This window comes from Ruditapes philippinarum, unplaced genomic scaffold, assembly GCF_026571515.1.
Source record: "Ruditapes philippinarum isolate M1 unplaced genomic scaffold, ASM2657151v2 ctg673_1_1_1_1, whole genome shotgun sequence".
Taxonomy (NCBI): domain Eukaryota; kingdom Metazoa; phylum Mollusca; class Bivalvia; order Venerida; family Veneridae; genus Ruditapes; species Ruditapes philippinarum.
In genome coordinates, this window is record NW_026864324.1 from 168,106 (window position 1) to 189,294 (window position 21,189).

The 21,189-nt window shown below is 31.7% G+C and overlaps 1 protein-coding gene across 2 annotated transcripts; it reads left to right on the forward strand.

Annotated features, from left to right (window-relative positions):
* The first annotated feature begins 627 nt into the window (after positions 1–627).
* Positions 628–20,561, forward strand: LOC132725207 (helicase with zinc finger domain 2-like). 2 transcript variants are annotated; one of them, XM_060710297.1, is made up of 20 exons: positions 628–794; positions 1,375–1,502; positions 2,251–2,504; positions 2,917–2,956; positions 5,065–5,171; positions 5,845–6,057; positions 6,464–6,500; positions 6,969–7,090; positions 7,289–7,432; positions 7,716–7,764; positions 8,319–11,838; positions 12,779–12,861; positions 13,850–14,014; positions 14,392–14,529; positions 15,235–15,620; positions 15,963–16,193; positions 16,978–17,202; positions 18,097–18,247; positions 18,966–19,133; positions 19,928–20,561. In XM_060710297.1, exons 3-20 carry the CDS (start codon positions 2,295–2,297, stop codon positions 20,155–20,157), a joined length of 6,219 nt encoding a protein of 2,072 aa, XP_060566280.1. In that variant the 5' UTR covers positions 628–794; positions 1,375–1,502; positions 2,251–2,294; the 3' UTR covers positions 20,158–20,561. The 2 variants fall into 2 exon arrangements, with proteins under 2 accessions (XP_060566280.1, XP_060566281.1); XM_060710298.1 differs by lacking the exon at positions 1,375–1,502.
* The last annotated feature ends 628 nt before the right edge of the window (positions 20,562–21,189 follow it).

Consider the following 21,189-nt stretch of genomic DNA (forward strand, 5'->3'; position numbering starts at 1 on the left):
ACATCTATAATACCAATCCAGAAGTCCACACTGTTAGGAGTTATTAAATAAAAGTTACAACGTCTTGAACCTTTAACCCCTTTTTCCCAAAAAAGAGGAAATTGTAGATACACCATTTTTAGAATAGGGTGACGAAATACTGATACTTGCGATAAATAAAATGGGATGTTATTTCCTTTAGAACATGTTTTTTTTCATAGATAACAAATATATATATATATAGTATATTTAGATACATCTAATGCTTTCATCAGAAAACAATGTATTGATGAAAAAATTGGGTGACAGATTTACAAAATGGTTGGAAATCAAAATAATATTATTAACATTTGATATTTGGTAAATAACTTTATATGAAATAATGTTTTCAAAACCAAATTTCGACATAATTATGCAGGCTGACTAATTATATTTCATTATTGTAGATCATATTATATCTATATAATATGTTTGTTCCGTCTTAATATTCATTCCTAGTTGTACATCAGAGATAGTGATAATATAAATTATGTATACATTAGATAATGATACATTTATTACATGTGTTACAAAGGGTAGTGAGATAATAAAATACTTTGATATCATTTTAAAACAAACAATGCTTTTTGGCATTTTGCCTTCGACTTTTCAAAAATACCTGACATAAACACGTTACGACAGCAGGTCTAGACACCTTGGTCGATTATTATATTACCTATTTTGTCTCATCTCGTATTGCGCAGATATATCTGAACTTCCTGAATATAACATGGAACATGAATATAACATGGAAATAAAAACAGAAAACAAGAACAGTAAGTTATTTATCTTATGAATTTTTAAATTGTTTATAAATACGTATACGTTTAATATCGTTTTTTAAAACACTGATACGTGTAATTATGTCATCGATTGACAAGTGGATCTTTTGAAAAACAGCCAATGTCAAAATGTCGCAGAAGTTTTAGAAACAAGTTCAAACATGAATTTCCATAAAAAAATTAAGATATATATAAAAGTTAAGTATTGCCAAGTGAACAAAGAAAGTAATTTACATATTGCAAATATTTTTTCAATCCACTTAAAATACCAAATAAAATTCAAAATAATAAAAATAACCCTTACTACGTTAGTCACGCAGAAGAAATATGATGATTAATACTGCAAAATCGGTTTTTCTTGTATATACCATGTAATTTTTTACTTGAATTGTGAATGTTTTAACTTTTTTAAAAGTCTAAGTACATTTTTGTTAAAGTTGATTTTCTTGAAACTTTTTGGCTCAACTAAGGACATGCATTTTTCAACATAGTCACTGTTTATGGTTGCTCTTAAGTCAACATTGACGTTATAATACTACATAGACCGCCACCATTCATGATTATATATATTCAGGGACCTCCGAGTCTGAATAGATAAGGTCCATGACTTTGAACCACTTACATCTCACAGCTATTGCTCCGAATTCCGCCAGAGATTTTAGATGTTTTGATGTGAGGAAGCAAGGCAGTTCTTCCACTCAGGTAACTGTATCCATTTGTAATAAAAAATAATGCATGACAGGTCACGAGATTTGTTTTCTACCATTAACAATGATAAGTCGCCAGTAAATCGATGTAGCTTAACCTCACCACTATCCCCTTACGCCCGAAAACAGTCATTGCACTGATTTAAGTTAGTTATTTTTCTTCTATAAATACGTCAATATTCTTCTTTTAGATTCAAAACTCATTTGAATGAAACTTCGCATACAACTTATTTTGGATATACAATATTACATTATCTTTTTTCAGTTTTAAGTAACTCTTAGAAATATGAATATGAAAGGCTTTAAACATTTACTTTACAGCCATTTGGTTAGTTCAGCAGTATTAGTTGGACTGTGAATCGGGCGACACGGATTCGATTCCCAGACGGCATAGATTTCCTTTCACTTGTGATTGATCATAAAATCATTTCTAGGTCATTCATACTATTGTATACCTCTACTCTGGCATGTACAAAGGTTATTTGTTCATTGCAGAAGTAAAGGCAACTGGTACTAATAACCTGCCTGACAGCCTGCCCAGTAACGATATGGTGGCTGAACTCGGCTGTGGTGAAATCAAACTGGCTTTCTGTCGTGATCCTGAGGGTACTCTACCAACACCACTATCACCACATTAACTTAAGTATATTTATATTCATCATAATATATCTTTCTTACAGCTTTAAAAAATGTTTTCTATTTATTTTATAAGCACCTTATTGTATTTTTTGTTTGCTTTTTAGGTCTGTGAACGTGTCGACAAATATATCGTCAAAAGGCTTTAGAAATGGCCGTTTCTATAGACGAGTTAATATCAAAGGCAGATGTTGGATTACAAGAAAGCAATTTCAATGATGCAAAGAAATTTGTAGAGCAAGCTTTAAAACGTGTTTCTGTCGAGAAAAATGAGTACATTAGAACATTACCGGAGAAAGATGAAAAGAAAGAAGAAAAAATAGCCCAGTGGTATTCACAGTGCGGTTGTATTTTCTTTAAGGTAAGGTTTACACATTGTAAGATTTATACATGTATAAACAGTGTTTGATTTGAATAACATATATATTTTCTTAACTGTTACATTATCATTTGTGCTGTTTCCTTAATATTTAAGTTAAACCGATGTTAGAACTGCACCTACTAGTACATTTTGTAGTTAAGAAGGCATTGTTCTTTTATGTTATATGAAAATTGCGCAAGTGGGAATTTATTCGACAAAAAAGTAGTAAAAAAGGTGTATAGATCATATTAAAATACATTTACAATATGTAAAGCAACTTAATAACAACAACATTTAGACAAATAAAGAAAACAGTGTTTGTTCAATGCTTTACAGAATTTAGCCTAAATGTTCATATATTAATCAATTAATGATGATCCTATTTATCAAGCATTTTGTTTATTTTTTACAGTTATACGACTACTGGAAAAGTCTTAGTTGCACATGGAAGGGTAAGAAAAAACTTTTATCCAAAATATGTTAAATAAGCAGAAAATAAAGTGTACTTTTTTAAATATTAAACAGAAACAATACAACTTTCCGGTTGGTAAAAGCTCTCTAGATAACAGACTGCTGTCAGATGTAAATAGCAGGATCTCTGACTCCATCCCAATATCCTCACGTAAACCCCATTGGATGAGTTCCTTTTCTCGCTTAAATAAATAAATTCAATTTTAACTTTTTTTTTCTTCTTTTATCCCTTTTAAACAAAACTTTTAAACCATTCTGATATTTCTGACTTGCAAACAATAATTATACATCCCAGCAAGGGGCTCGACACTATTCAATGATAGAGATAAATGTATACAGATAGAACCTCAGTCAGTCAGTCAGTTTAAGTTTATTTATACTCGGCGCCGGTATAACCATCTGTCCGAGAATATAGCATCCATGCCGGTCCAACAAAAACGGCTCTCATTAGCGCCAACCCTCCAGAGTTAGTCACGACAGGTCAACCAATCACCTCTGGTACTTAAGATGACTTGACCTTGACCTGCCGTGTGCCTTCTCCGCGACGTGCACGCCTCTGGAGGGATTTGGAGAAGTATAGAACCTCATCTGCAATCTTACTATTTATATAAAAAATCACACATGATGTGTCAATATTAACACCGCCCCGTGTGTGGTTTTGTTAACGAAAACTTATACAAAAAGCACATATAAATCTTCACGTTTGAAATAATTGTCATAGCGTAAATATTTAACTAGTTGCCTGGTAGACCTCTATAAAACTTGGCTTATACCTAGGGTCACTTTGTTTTTTTATCGATAACCTCACAAAAGAAACTACATGACTCAAACAAAAATTAAATAATTTAGAATATATAACTTGGTTCAGAAATAGCACTGCCCCCGGGGACATCATTGTTACTTTAACTTGTTACATATTTATCAAACGCTAAATTATTATGTAAGTGTTTAAATCGAAAATTCAGATCACAACTGGAGTTTGTGTAATCACAATTAACACTAACAATGAATGACACGATTAGACAATCGTTAAACTGTTATTGTTGAAACACAAGGCAAAAAGTTCTCAATAAATGTTTAGATATTACAACGTCAAATAGAACATTTGCTTTAGCACTGAAATTCCTAGTGAAAGACATAAACACAACAACACTTTGTTAAATTTAATTCAAAATGTAAAGCTGATGAAAAAAAACCTGTCTTTTATCTAAAACAAAATTGATAAGTCATTTTTTATATTTAATCAAAAGCCCACTTGCGGGAAACATTCTAAAAGGCAAATTTTAACAATGATAATTTAGATATAAACCCCTGCTTTTTAAACGTGTTCAATTGATACAAAAATCTTATAAATTTGAATCCTACAAATGAACCAATTGTTTGTATTGTACTTACCTAATATATAGTAGGTGTAACATGAAATAGTCATTTCACATACTAGGAAATTGTTATTTTTTCAAACATTCTTAACGCTTTAATTCTTGATACTTCATTTGGGAAATACATTTAAATAAAAGATAATAAAAAGTACCATATATATTCAACAGAGACGGAAGTAAAAATTAGCTAATATCTAACATTGTTAAATGGTCTTTAATGTTAAATTTGAGAAGATTTTTGCCTTGCGGAAATATATCTGAGTTCAATGTCCTGCCAATTATTAGATGTTTGTATTTAATATTTCAATATAGAACAAATGGCATATTTATATGTATTGATATTTGTGATACTATTCTTTGTGATATATATGTAAAGATATTTGTGATAATATTCTTTATGATATTTTCTGTGATATTTTTCATCAAGTATTATCATTGCCCCTCTATGGCCACCAACACTTAGGATCCGCAATGGAATTAAAGGTAGGCCCTCTTTTGTGTTATCCCTGGTGTTTGTGTGCATGTCATGGATTTTGTGCTAATGTATCTATTATGTTGTGTCTCACTCCATATGCTACATAACCATGTATGTACATGATGTCAAAATCTTATGCTATGTTATCTTATCTTATGACTTTGTGAAAACAACATGAAAATAAACTTTTTTAATACTCATTCTGCTCAAATACCGGTATAACTTTTGTTAACAGCGGCTGTTTTCTCAGACAAAATGGAATTCAACGCTATTGAGAAAGATATACGCTGGGTAAAACTTCTCTACGAGCAACCAAGGGAGATGTTAGTAAGAATACACAAGGTAAGTTTTTACTTCAATTCACAAATAACAACTGAGGTACATTACTTTGTCACTTTTTATAGAAAACTGCTGTGTTGGCATAAAATAATTTCCTAGAAAGAAAACATTTTCATGTTGCACAATAAATATTTGAATTTATCAGGTACCGTCATTAAGTCTATTACGTAGACAACGCGCTTCACGTTTTTTCTGTGCTGCATAGTTAAGTAAAAGCAACATAGAATAGGGAGCATTTAGGATTATCTGCCCTTTAGAAATTGTGTTACAGTAATATTTTGATAGTGAACGTGCATATCAGAATGATAGTTTCTGAGAAAAGTTTTAAAATGTGGTTTGTTTTAAAAAGGGGTATAACTTTGCATAAAACAAATGTTGGATTATCCACCCTTTGGAAATTGTGTTCTTTTATGACAACACACTTGTATAGAAGATTGGACGTGAATAGAAATTTTAGTTTCTGAGTAAATGGACCTTGACAAAAACGCCGAAGCCGTCAAAAGTCATGACACCAGCTCCACCATTTTTCCTTAAACAGAAAAGCTATCAATTGCACAGAAGTGAAAAAAGTAAATTAAGATCTGACAAATTGAAAAAAAACACTTATATATTTCCAAACGTTTAACATGACTAATACTTCTGATATAAGGGTGAAATTGCTATATATCTTTTGCAGAAACTTTCTTCATTTATTTCAAATGATCTCGATGAAGCAGCTGAATTGGCAATGAAATTTTGCAAATGGAAACGGTGTTTAGATATAGACAACACTATCAACAAGATTTTCATTTTCTTGAGAGATGGATACTCTATTGGTCCTAGCAATATCTTGATGAATGAAGGACGCCATAAAGCTTTCGTACGAATGGCAAAATGCCACCTCAATCTTGTAAGCTTCAAAACTCCTTATTGAACAAAGATTATACTAAAGCATTAATAACCCCCCCCCCAATAACAAAGATTATACTAAAGCATTAATACCCCCCCATAAAAGAACAAAAACCCTCTGTTTTGGTACTTTATATTACAAAGGCCAGTTGCATAATAATGATTGCTTGCAATAATAAAATATTTGGTGTCAATAGATTATTTATAAGATTTTTTTTTTAGAAATAGCTTATCTAAAAAATCATAACTTATTTAAGAACATTACAAGCGACTGTTAACTTAATTAAAGAAATAAGCGCACCTTTGCTTCATTGTAATTTAAATGATTATTTTTTCTGATATTAAACAAACGGAGTGATTTTCAATTTAACATAGAATCGAATAATTCGCATTTCTTTTTTTTCCAGAATAACCATGACAATACAAGAGTGTTTTGCAAGTTTGGTAAGTTTGTCTATTAATTACCTGTACTAAATGAAGTATGCTTTAAGTTACCTCATTGTCCTAAAATACTTCGGCATCATTTGAAAATTAAAAAAAAATTCTTATTTTCTCAATAATATTCGATTATCTTGCCCGGCAAACTGGTTCCAAGCTATTGGAATGAACTTCATTAACAAGAAAGAAAATACCAAGGCTCAGTGTGCTGTAAGCAGAAAGATATATAAGAATGCATTCATATTTTTCTATACGATCAGTGGTTTAAATAGTTTTTTCTTTAAAATGTCTTACATAATCAATTACATGAATGTAATGCCTTATTAACAAGTTGACGAATAGCATAACATTCATAATACGTACATTTTGACAATGCATTTTCACAGAAAAACGAGACCCTTCCTCATAAAACAAATATTGGAAAATTGCCCAAGTTTCTGTTATGGTAACATGTTATGATTTATTTTTGCATAGTTCTTGATCATTCCGATTGTGATGACATCAGTGCGATGGAAATATTTGCAAAATCACTATTATCAACTCAAAGTTTCAAATCGGCTACCAAATACTGTCAGCTGGCAATTAAATGTTGTAAGGTAAATACGTAATATCAAGTAGCATCGAGAAACTTATTTGATAAACTTTTATTAACTTAGCTAACATTTCTTTCTATATTTGAAGCTAACTAAACTTTCAAAAAATGCATATCCTTTACGCAATAATGATATGTTCCTAACATTCTAAGATTTCAATAAATGGTCAAAATTATAAAACACGGTTTGTTCATTGCAAAGACAAAAAATAGTGGATTGGAAATTAAGAGACTTCAGACTCTCCAAGATGAAATAAACTTGAAAAGGACATCACCAGCTAAACCAAAGCCAAAACGTCATGCTGCAACAGGCATTAAACAGAATGAAGATCCGCATAAAAAAGAGGTAATTTACAAATGCACCTGCAAATACACGTTTCATTTATACATTTATTCTTGGTCTAATCAATACATTGATACATATGGATGTATAAAAATACCTATGATATCTACAAAATGTCATTTTTCCTACTTTGTATCGGCATAAATTGTTTCAAAAATATTAAAGGAAAAATATTGAAAATCGTTCATCATAATTCAATTTATATTCATAATACATGTATATTATATTAATCTGGAGGAGGAACAAAAAATTAAAGCATTTTATTGTGATTCCTATTACGTTACAGGAACAAAAACAGAACAATGAAACCAAGAGAAATAGGCGAAGGCGGAGGCGTGAGTATTTTATAAAGAAAACTCAGTAAGGTTGTGAAAATATTTTGAAAGCATCATTTAAACTTACGTTGTGTCTATGCCATTTGTAACGTATAGTAAAGGTTGAATGATTCCTTTGCAGATCTCGACTTGGTTATAAAATGACTATTCTCAATAAAACTGGAATTATACTGGAACTGCTTTTTTCACCACACTGATGTCCAAGCGAAATACACATCTTACCTTGCAGACTTAGTAAAACAATCGTTAGTCTTTGTTCAGAAGCATCAATCCTAAAATAATCATTATAATTTAGATTTAAAATATTAAACCGGGTATACACAATATTAAAAGTACACTCCATATTTGTTCCAACAAAATATGCTTAGTATGTTAATTTTTCATGCCAAAAGAAAATCATCTATGCATGCTAAAATCAGCAATGCTTGCGGGTTCTGTTAAATGTAGCCAAACACTTTTATTGAAGATTTTGTATTGGCATACGCCTTTTACATTTTACAGTGAAAAAATAATATATGACAATGATCGTTGAAATCATCTCATCTATCTTTCAGCAAATCGCCTTAAGCTGCATGAAAAACAAAACAATAATCAGAACCAAATATCAGATTCTTCAGATAACGTGTCACAAAAAACCACTATAATTTACCAACGTACAATCCCTCAAAACAAAAGTGAAGTTAATAAGAGTACAAATGAAGATGACGAGGATGAGGACGGGCCTGTTGTCCATAATGCAGCTGCTTGTTCGAAAACATCTACATTTGATGAACTGTCTTTAACAGATCAGAGCTTTTCATCAGATGAATCAGATTTGGACGAAGATGAAACATCTTTTTATGAGCAGAGTAAAACTACTAGCAGATCAAAGGTTCAACGTGAAATGTCAAAATCTACAGAAGAAGATATACTCGGTATGGTTGTAAATCTCAGTCAGTCTTTTCTTGGTAAATTTGAAGACAGACATCCAGATATGTTGAAGAGAAAGCAGTTGTATCAAACCTTGCAGCCAATACCAGAGCTAGAAGAGCTTTTGACCAATAAAAATAAATATGTTGCAGGAACTATCCAGATGAATGGACCACATGAGGCAATCTGTATTCCCATAGCCATATCAAACTGCAGTATTCCTATCAAAATACAGGGTAGAGGGAAAATCGGGCAAACATTGAATGGAGATAAAGTTGTCGTTGAGGTTATATATGACGAAAAGAAACCAGAGAAGAGGTTTGGAAAGGTGATTGGTATCTTCGACAATGTAAAGCATGACAATGTGAAACGAAAACCATTAGCTTGTACGATTGATGAAGAAAGATCCAATCTTGTGCGACCAGTTTGCAAAACTATTCCAAAAATACATGTTTTGGATAGGGAAATTTCCAGGCAATTTAAGAAAGAGTCTGATAAAAGATATAAATTTGAGCTTTACAATTACGATAATGAAAATAAAGCATTAACTTTTTCAAAAATAGTTAATTTAACACAAGAGGAACTAAAATCCAGCATCTTTGTTGTTGTTTACATCAACTGGAGTCCACGTCATGTGTACCCTAGGGGTGCAATCATAAGAATACTTCCGATTGGACGAAGTGTTAGGCAAGACCTTTTGATCACCAATATTCTCCATAAAGTTCCCTCTTTGTACCAAAGTTCAACGGTTGATGAGGTTGAGAGTCTTTTGAAAAACACAAGGGGTGAAGCAAACGAAGACGATTTGAAAGACAGAACAAACTTGTGTAATTTACTGACCTTCACAATCGATCCACCAGGTTCTGAAGACTTAGATGATGCACTAAGTGTAGAAGATTTTGAACAGCAGTATAGGGTCGGAGTGCACATTTCAGATGTATCATCTTACGTGCCTAAAGATTCAAAAATTGATTTGGAAGCAAAGCAAAGGTCACAAACATTTTACTCCAATATTCAAAATGCTAGATGTATGCTCCCAGAACCGCTTAGCAAAAATATTTGCAGTCTTCTTCCAAATAAATTACGTAAAACATTGTCAATTTTCTTTCTTATCAACAAAGAAAACTTTCTGATAGATCAGTCTAATGTTAGTCAAACATATATCATATCTAAGAAGAGACTTACCTATCAAGAGGCTCAGAATATCATTTCTTCTAAGGAAACTACTGGCATTGATACTCTCAAAGACAAGATTAAAATTTTGTTCAAAATTTCCGAAATACTTCGAAAGCGACGGTTGAAAAATGCAAGTTTTGCATTAGAAACATACTTTGAAGAATCGCCACTTGCAAACGATGACATCGGAACATTCCAAGCTCATAATTTAGTTGAGGAATTCATGCTATTAGCGAATAGAACAATAGCAGAAAAGCTATTCAAGTCAAAATTTGGATTGTGTATACCGCTCCGTTGTCATCGTCCTCCACCAGAGGAGAATATAAAAGAATATCTTGAGGCCAATGAAAGTCATATCGACATTGTATGCAAATTACAAGATAAGCGAATCGGAACGAGAATACCAAGTTTCCATTCCAACGTTGAAACGCGTGAAAAACATGTGATGGTTTTTAAAAACATCTGGCACGCAATGCAGACTAATGATGAACATACTACAAACTATTTAAGGAAAGACGATTTACATCCTATCCAGTTCCTAATTTACAATAACTGGCTTTCAATACAAGAGGCTGGAGAGTACAGATGTTCAGGGAGTCTTGAAGAAAACGAGGAAATGCACTATGGTTTAGATATTTTCCCATACACGACATTTACTTCGCCGATAAGGAGATATATTGATCTAGTAGTACATAGGATGGTTCATGCAGCATTCATCACTAAGAAAAAAAAGTGTCCTTATTCAAATGATGAATTGGTCAGCATTTGTCATTATGCAAACATGGTCACTAAAAATGTAAAAGACTATGAGAGAAGCTGTAAAACTATGAGGCTAGCAACAGAAATTGGCCAATTTCCTCGAATTTTCACGTGCTATGTAAACAAATGCACAGACGGAGAAATAATATTTTGCACACCTTCTCTGAAAGGCCCCCTACACGTTCAAAAAGAAATTCCTTTCAAGCTTTTAGACATGCTACAAAAACCGGTCATAGTGCAAGACTGTAACACTAACTCTAATAGTGTAAGAGTAGTTTGGAGGAAACGATTGTATAATTTTCATCCGATAATTTTGGGGAATTTGACAGAGCATACCCAAGAGCTTAATCCAAATGCGTCCGTTTGTTTAGTCTCCTTATCTACATGGGTACAATTACTTCAAAAAAGTCTTTCTGGAGAAAAAGAATGTCAGAGTTGTCGTGATATTATCAAAAATTCAAAGGTGGAACCTTTAAGAGGCTTACCTGATGTAACAACAGAAAATGCAATGGAGATTGAAACAGATTCGGCGAAGGGAAAAGGATCACAAAAATGTCTTGTGTTTAAACCGAGCACGACATTTTCACTTAGATTCTTTCGTGGGCAACGGCTTGACATCCAAATGACAACGTCTCAACATAAAGGAAAAACGCACCTTAAAGCATCACTTATCAGTTTGACAAACAATATAAAATTCTGTCTTCAGCACACAGATGACCCAGTACTTTATTTATCACGATATTCGTTGAATGCTTCATGTGACCGTTACAAAGATGTGAAAACATATCTGCACATATGGCTCCCAGTTCTTGAAATGGAGGCCGCAAAATGTGTAGTACGAAATGAAGAATCGTTTACTCTACTTGATCGCGAAGTACACTTTAATCAGAATAGGACAGGGACATTTGTTCTTGATGAAAATGACTGTGAAATCAGGAAAATTGACTTCTCAGGAATACGTTTTGAGGATGGTAACCGTAATGAAATCAGCTCCCCATCCTATGACTGGTTGTGTATAAAATCCAGTCGAAGCTATTTATCAAGGAACGATGCAAAATGTAAAGCAAAATATTATTGGGTAAGTCATGCAAAGGTCACTGACGTTCAGCAAAAATCTGGAAAAATCAAAGTAACGTTCTCACTGCACGAATATGCAAGAAGTGATCCGCTTATTTTCAACAAAGAATCACGGTTTCACATTGAAGTATTGAAGAAATCCGAGGTAGATAGGTAGGCAACATGAAATTTTCGTAATATCATTATCTCATAAAATAAATCGTAAATATTAACTAATAAAATGGCTATAAATAACCTTCTTATGATAAGTAGTATTTTATCATGTCAGAAATAATGTCATCAGATTGTTTCCTTTGGTAAATAGATTTTATCTTTAGCGATTTTGCCAGGTACAAGACAAAACATATTAATGATGAACTTCTGACATACTAACTTCTGTTCAATAAGTCGTCTGATGAATGCATTAAAGTGATAATACTCACTTTAAATTGTTTGCAAAAACAATGTATATAACTTAAAGCCTATTGTATAAATATATAATTTTTTGCAATTTAAAAGGAAATTTTATTTGGATGGCTGAAAAAAAAGAAATGGACTGATGTAATTCCCCAAACAACGGGTCTTCAAATCGTTTCAGTTGTCGCTGAGTATATATTCCGAACGTAGTTCACGTAAAAGTATGGAAACAGTGTCACGCATTCAAATTTTAAATAATGACTAACAAGTGAAAGCGTGGTCGCCCGAGCATTTTAGATTCGGTAAGAAGACTACGAAGAGCTAAGAGAAGAAACACATACGCGATCGCTGAAAAATTTATTACTGAAACAATGAACCAAGATGAATTTGCGAAACAAACCTCAGAAAAACAATAAAAGGGAAGGAAAAATACCGCTGTGGTTGACATATAAACTTCACATTAGCCATTTCAATTTAAAGGGGAAGAACCATGCAATCAACTTCTTTAATAATAACGAGGAGAATTCGAGGAGTATTATCACTTTAACTGAACCAAACGTTACCTAAATGTGCAACATCCGATAGTGAGTAATTTGCTTCCAATATATGGCTGATGTAGCGAAGTTGTTGGTTAAAGGTTGTTATTTTCAGGTAATGCGAAACGTATTAATCATTATCAATTTTCTTTGATTTTCAGGAGAACAGAAAGTTTTATCAAAGGGCTTGAAAATGGATCCATCGGTGCTAATATTGCTCTCAGAAAACAAATCCCAGATTTAGGTTTGTTGTAATTATGCATTTTTAGATATGTTTATAAATATAATTACATGTAGGTTCTGACCGAAGTTAACTTTAATATGACAGTCATATTTGTCTATGAAAGATAACAATATGACAATGTTAAGCTGTTTTATAACATTATTTCACTTCAGTATAAATATTAAAGTTAAGCTCGACTGTGAAGACATATTGTAGCATATTTGAACTACTAAAGTACACATCCAGGGGTCACACACCATTGGTGTAATAAAGGGAGAGACATTGTCATCCAAATAGGGTCCAATACCTTTGATCTTTCGATAGTGAAGCAGATACTTAACACTGCAACACAAGAATTTATTTCGGAAATGAACTGAAAAAAAATCTGCAGAAAAAAATAAATGAAAACTTATCAATATTGTCGAACAAACAAACGTGTTTATTTGCATGGGCGATTCCAAATTTTGAAACCATTATTGATATATCTTTATTCACAAAACATTCGCATTATTCAATTTAAATCGCCTAGTGGTGTAGAGACAGAATGCTCGCCTTGTGTGCTTTGAGTGTCAGACAATTCTGATTTTGTATTATTTTATTTCTTACAACAGATAAAAAAATGTTTTTGTACATCAAATGAAATATGTTGTTTATGCATTGTATATGTATATACATTATAATTGTAATCGAATGCAATTTGAAATTTCAATATACAAACAAGGTCAAATTATATAACAACTTCTGTTTACAATTGTCTTTACCTTTCTATCATCATCGTCATAGAACACGTAAAATTGCCAACTCATGTCAATAATCCGTTTTTCACCCTAATACGTTCATTCCTATATTTATCGTATTAAAAGATAAGAAAAAGGTTCGATACATTCGGCGAATTTATTTCGTTATTAGGTTATAACCATGATATAATAGCAATATACAGTTATCTTGATTTGTCTAACGGCTGCTAATTAAATTACCTTGTCAAGTTTTGAAATTTTATCAATTACAGATGATGAGTTGATAGAGATAGCCGATAAGTTGGACAAAGATCTGGTGATAAAAATCAAGGACGACGAAAATGCCTGGAAACCGCTTCCAAAGAACAATGTTAGGCAAAAAGAAGCTATTTGCAAGGCATTGAAATCCCGTTTCACACTAATACAAGGGCCACCAGGTATATACCCGTCACAAAAATCGATATCCACATTGTACATTGATTTAAAATTATGAAGTAGAATCTATTGGGCAATTTAAGGCATCTACTGTATGAAATATTTTATACCTCTTTTACTTTACTAAGATAAGTTCAAAGGTTATTATCAATGTAAGCATGGTCTTGTAACAATGATCAAATGAAAATGAAGACACCAAATTTATTAAACACAGACTTTTAAATGTCTTGCTTATAAACTACTAAACAGGTTATTTTTCAATGATGTTTTGTATGAATATTGGTGTCAGACCATATTGTTTATGTAAAAAGAAATGTACGTTGTCGTTTTGCCTACAAATTTTAGTTTCATTCATTTCCCCCTTTCCCTTTCATTACAGGTACTGGAAAAACTCAAACAGCTATAAAGTTGATCTGTCTATTTACAAAAATGAACAGTCAAAAGCAGAGGGATCGGATTGATCGAAACCAAGTACTGTTCTGTGGACCTTCAAATAAATCCGTTGATTTAGTTGCAAGTAAGCTCTTTAGATAAACTTGTATATTCATTTACGCTTACCCATGAAAAGATTTTTCCCTGCAGATGTACTCAAATATGTCATTTGTCCTACTTGCTGACATATATTCTTTGTATATTTTCAAAATTTTAACATTTACGAATGATTTCGATCTTGAAAACATAAAATATGGTTGATAACACGATTTTACGTCATATTAGGCATTATCGGCAACATAAGTTGTCCTTAAAGATCCTGTAACTCAATTATTTTATGGTTTTATATCATAAATATAATGCTCAAATGAAGATTTATCAATATTGCAAGTTCCAAAAAAGCATTATTTGTAAAGATATAAACGAATTTACATTTCATGCTAATAAAATGAGGTAATAAGAAATTTATTTTCTGTAAAGTCATTTTTTTCAATGAGAAATAAATGCATATATTTAATGATTACATTATTATAATGTGGACAAATATTTTCAGTACAAATTTTACCTATTCTTCAATGTTTGAAGCATAATTATATTGATATATAAATTTCACATAAGTGTGGTTAGAACTTTATTAACAACATACAGGATCTTTAATGATATAGATATCATGTATGAATATATCATGAAAGTTTTGCATGCTTAAAAAAGTGCATTATCAATCAGTTATTTAAGATAAGTTAAATATTTATACATATTTATACGACATTTCATTTTACTTAACATACAGAATGGATGTTGAATAGGATGGGTGAACATCGACCAAACTTTGTGCGTGTTTATGGTCAAACCATAGAATCCGACACACATCCAATACCAGGAAGAGGGTTTCTCTCAAAGAGAAGTACAAAAAACCAATCTGCAGACCCAGAATTAGAAGCTGTTTCATTACATAACCTCATCCGACAATATGGGAATATATATAGCGATGAAATTCTAGCACTTGAGGCGTTATTTGCAAGAAATGAAAACAAACGTATGCCTACTAAAGAAAAGGAATATGTCAAGCTTATTGCAAAAGCATCTATTGAAGAAATGCAAAAATACGATGTTTTACTTTGCACTACAGCAGTTGGTGCTAATCCCAAATTAATTAAAGCAACAGATGTGTCTCAGGTTTGTTTTTTTAAACTTATTTGAATGTTCAAAGTGTTTATATCAAATGAATGTACAAACCCGCTATGTAAAAGATTACTTATTCGCATTTTAGTTGCAATGAGTTACATAAGGTTTAGTTCCCTCAAACTTACATTTTGTATAATTAAATATATGGTTTAAAGTATCTGTTTTATTTTTTGATGCATAATAACTGTCAGTTTTCGGTTCTTCTTAGAATTTTATAATGATTAATTACAAAAAAAATAATGTTATATCTAAAGTAAGAAGAACATGGAATACGTCTTAAACCAATGATTAGTATATAAATACAATTTATCGGTGGAACATTATTATTTTAAGATCATTATTGATGAAGCTGGCATGTGTCCAGAACCACACTGTCTTGTTCCTATCATTGCTACAAAGCCGGAACAGGTCGTTCTGATTGGGGATCACAAACAGCTTAGACCAATCATTATGTGTAAAGAGGCGGCAGAACTTGGGCTAGAGAAATCATTGTTTGAGAGATATGCGTACAACCATTCGTCAACGAATGTTTCTTTCGTTATGCTAAACGAGCAGTATCGTATGGTATGTAAAATGGTAATTGGTTATGCAACGGATTTAAGTTAATCACTGATAATAAGGAAATATAAGCGAATTCTCCTTAATATACTGATGTTGGGCTTTAAAAAGCCTGCCCAACTCTTTTTAAAGAAATGAACACTACCTATACAATCCGATACATTTCAAACGATATGTATAGAAATCTCCGTAGGTCACGCGAATTATCAATAATTTTGCATAGTGAAATATAGAGTTGAACACATTGATGGGAAAATGATAACTTATTTTGACTTATAAATGCAACCACCATTTACACTTTGTTGAGCAAATGCCACTTAAATAACCTCAAGATAAACATAGAACCGGAAATTATAAAACAAACTGTCGTCGTGGATAACAGATGTTTTACATCAGATAAAAAGTTATTTTGCAGCACAATGATGTAGTATATAGTTAAAACAACATAATTAATAGATCAGGACCTGTGATGTCATAGAATTATATTTTCGAACCATTAACTATTAATATGTAGATTGTAATGAAAAACCATTTGTAAGGTAGCAGAGTAATATATCTATCTAAAGACACGTTTCTGTTGCTTTTTTATCAAACATAATTATTTTCGTCATTTAAGATACGAAATAATTTAATTTCTAGTTTAAAAATCTAATTTAAAGAATTTTAACATTGAAATTGCAGTAACGAAATATCTTTTAATGTTTTGTGTTTATTCTTTGAGAAAGATATTTGATTCTTTTCATTTTGGAAAGACAGACCGTATTTCTAGAAGATGTTATTTCTTACACAGAATCCCCAAATATGCCAGTTTCCTTCTGAACAATTTTATGATGGTGCTTTGAAGACTGGTAGAGGAGTTTGGGCACACGATCAATTAGATATCTGGCCGCATGATCATGACAATGCGTATCCCCATGTGTTAGTCCATATAGAAGGTGAGGAAAAATTTCTAACAGTCTCTACGGAGGAAGGGAACGAACAGTCGAGAAGTAATTTTGAAGAGATTAAACACGTTGTGAGTATTCTCAAAATCTATGTTACGTATGCAGTTGTAAACAAATGAAAAATGTTTATATCAATATAATATTGAATGTTAAACAGCTGACCTTAGGTTAATGGCATATTGTACCTCAGAAACAAATAATTTTTACTTTTTATAATGGGCAAACATGAATAAATTATGTTTAAATAATGATTTTTGAGAAATGATCGACGCTTTTTACTCGGAAAATGTAGCGGTAAATGTGTCAGCAAAGAAGCAAAATTAATGTAAAAAAGTAGTATTTTGACTTTCGTGAAAAATACTTATTCACTAAAATTGATTTATTGCAAAAAAGCAACAGATAAAAAGATGATTCCGGTAATTGGTCGTTCTGTGAATTTTTGGATACTTTAAAAGTACACCAAAATTAAACCGCTTTTGAGAATAAGATAAAAACATATTTTGGGCATAAAGGGCGATTAAAATAAATAAATAAAAACTTACACTTCTAATAAAAAATTCTTTCCAAGGAAAATTGTTTTAAAAATAAGATTTTTATCTCTATTCAATAAATGTTAACGAACAAATATCAACTACCAATAACACATTTGCTTTTCTGGAAATCTTATTTTGAAAGACATATGTCAAAAGCTTATTTCTAACAAAGTGAATTATTGTTGCCTATAGATATACATGTATATGGATTGAACAGTCTTTCATGGAGATTCTGAATAGTTTGAAACTATTTAGAATTATAACAAACAAAAACTTAAAATACAGCAGAGCACCAAAGTAACTACTTTTTGTATTGATGCTTAAATGTAATCGCTGAAAGTAGAATAATTTACAAACTTATTATTGTTCATTATCCAGGCATTGGTTTGATTTCTTTGTAAAGTTAAAACAAGTTTACATTTCCCATTGAAGGTCAAAGTTTATGATTACTTCACAAGAGCAGTGCCATCAGAGTCTGTTCAAATTATTTCACAATACAATGCGCAATGTCATGAAATTAAAACACAGCTGCGGAAGAATGGGTTTGTTGATGTTAATGTCAGTACAGTCGTGTCAAGTCAAGGTATGTATACTTTGTTGCAATAAAAACTGTACATGCAAGGGTACATAATTCTAGGGAAAAAATCATTTATGGATAAATGAAGCAAAAACGCGCAGTTATTTTTTTTTTAATTTGCGTGACTCAAAACGTCGGTTATTGTATATAGACGTAAAAACCGTATAAACTGACATTAAATAATAACATGAAATGATTTGTTATTAATACATTGCCTCTAGTAACCTTTCATGTTGAAAAGTAACAAGTTACACTATCGTTGCATTTAAAAGAATAAATGATTAATACAGTAATTCATTAACGTGAGTGAAAGTCGGGTAAGCGTCATCGACACCATTATCTTCACAATTTGCACAAAAGAGAACATCCACTAGAGACGACATGATCAAAAGGTTTAAAAGCTCAAAAGCTAATCAAACACGTCTGTGCTTGGATTCAATACATTCATGTTCGTTGTGCGAGAATGCAGTTAAGGAAAATAAGTATGAACCTTGAAATGATTTTGCCCTTATGTCATTGTCGGTAAGGTCATGAATTTAAAACAAAATTAAGTTCACATTTTCATCATGCAAAAAGAATCTGCAAAACTGTCTACAATTATTGAAGACATCGCCCTATGGGTCCGATCTTCACATACTTCCTTGTGCTTCTTCAGTTGTTCACTTTTGACAGAGCTACATTTATTTAATTTGGTGAAACAATCTTTATTAATTGAATTTTCCAGGAGGAGAATGGGACTATGTAATATTCAGCACCGTCCGGTCATTACCGAAGTACAAAATAGAACGACATCCAACTCTTGGGTGGTGCAAACACAATCTTGGTTTTATTACAGATAGAAACCAAGTTAACGTAGCTTTAACCAGAGCCAAAAAAGGACTGATCATTATCGGTTAGTTTCCTCTATATAGATTGATATTGATAATTTTAATAGAATGAACCTGATTTTCTGATAAAGAATGATTAAGATCGAGTGTATAATGTCGTAATTATTTGTTCTTTATAGTTATTTGTTTTATTGTATATGATACGGATTCCCTTATGTAGATTTATTATATACCTATAAATTTTCCCCCTAAAATACACGCAGATATTAAGGCGCAAATAAGCTTCAACGGATAGAAATTTCCGTATTATGTTAGTGACAAATACGGAACTATATATGGAAGTGCCGGACTATTTTTGACGTTTGTTTCGATCTTAGCTTTGTTTATTGTTGCATTTGGAAACGGGAACCAAAATTATTAAAGGCGTGGCCGGTTTTGCAAGAATTATTCATCCGTCAGTCATAAATTTATTTCTCGACTGCTACATTTCATTTTCTATAAAAAACGAAAAGGTATATGATAAAAGGATAATAACGTTGTAGTAGCTTTCTGAGGCTATGTATTTTTACTTGCAACGTTGGTTATTTGATATCTCTCTGGACCTTCGTTCTCGCGAGATATCCATTTTCCACCACTGCTCGTGGCAAAATACAAAGCCTCAGAAAGCTACTACAACATAATATTGCGTATATATTACCTTCTGAAATATATGACAGTATTTATCTCCCTTTAACTTTTATATTATGTAATAAATATAACTGGCTATATAACGCCTATTATGATATATGTTATGATAAAAACTCAACTTGGTAGAGATTCTGTAACCATTTGAAAATAGTTTTTTTATCGTTTCCTTTAGGAAACAAAAACCTACTTTCGTGTGACGAAGTATGGAAAGATCTGATTGATTACTACGAAGTGAGGGGTTGTATATTGCCTCCTGAAATATTCCCGCCACCATTTAATAAACCAAGGCAACAAATTATGGGTGAGGAATTTCTAAAGCATGAACGGAGATTCGGACCTTCGGGTAAAAAAGGACCAACGAAAAAATTACCTAACCAACGCCAAAGAGGTAGAAGAAAATAATCATTGACAATATCATTTGCTTATGTTGCTCTCTTTTAGCATTAAATATATGTAAAGCAATATCATTTTTAGCATAAAGACACACTTATATGTTAATAATAATGGGGCATGTCATAGTGTTGACAAGAAGTGAAATATTGTTTAATTCATTACGACATCTTACATCACGTTATAAAACATAATTGCTATTTTGAAAAAAAAGTAAATTAATTGTTGCTTTTTATAAGTTTCTACATGATGAAAGCTTGAAGTAATCATTTACATTTTTTCATTTATGGAATGTGAAATTATCATGAAACGATTCCCTGTGTATTTTCATTTATCTACAATAAATGTATATCAGTGATCCTTTGAGTATTCAGATGACTTTAATGATCTTGTAATAATAAATACAGTTTGCCATATATTTTTGTCGTATTATTTTTTCTTTGAATCGAAAATGATGCCTTTACTTCACAAGTTCACTTTTAGAACTAATCGTTGTACAACACTATGAGTCTTATACGCTCCCTTTGCAGCTCTTTGAATACACTCACGCTACTTTAGGATAAGCTAGAGAGTATGAGACTTAAAAATTAAAATGAAGTACATCATTATTTGTGTTCATATGTCGAAAACTGTGGCTGCCGTTGCAACAAAAGACATACTTTGGAACCTTTGTTGATATTCAGTTCAAACTCGTTTCGTGTTATTTAGACTCCTAAGGCCAGTCTTATCTGACATTTGATTTCTGAAAATAATTCCTCCTTTTTACATTGAAAATGTTCCAAGTCTAATATTTTTTATATCGCCGGAGCACATTGATACATTTGAGATTAAATTGGTATTTTCATTCCATAACCCTTTTTGCCGAAAAAACATAGCAGACTGTTATTTGTCTTAAATATTTTTTAACTATATTTTTAACTGTTCAGAACCTTTACCACATTTACAGTCACACAGCAAGAATCATTGTTAATTATGTTCTTTGGATTGAAATGTTTGTGCAATTAACTAGATGTATTAAATAACAGCAATTACCTTTTTATTATA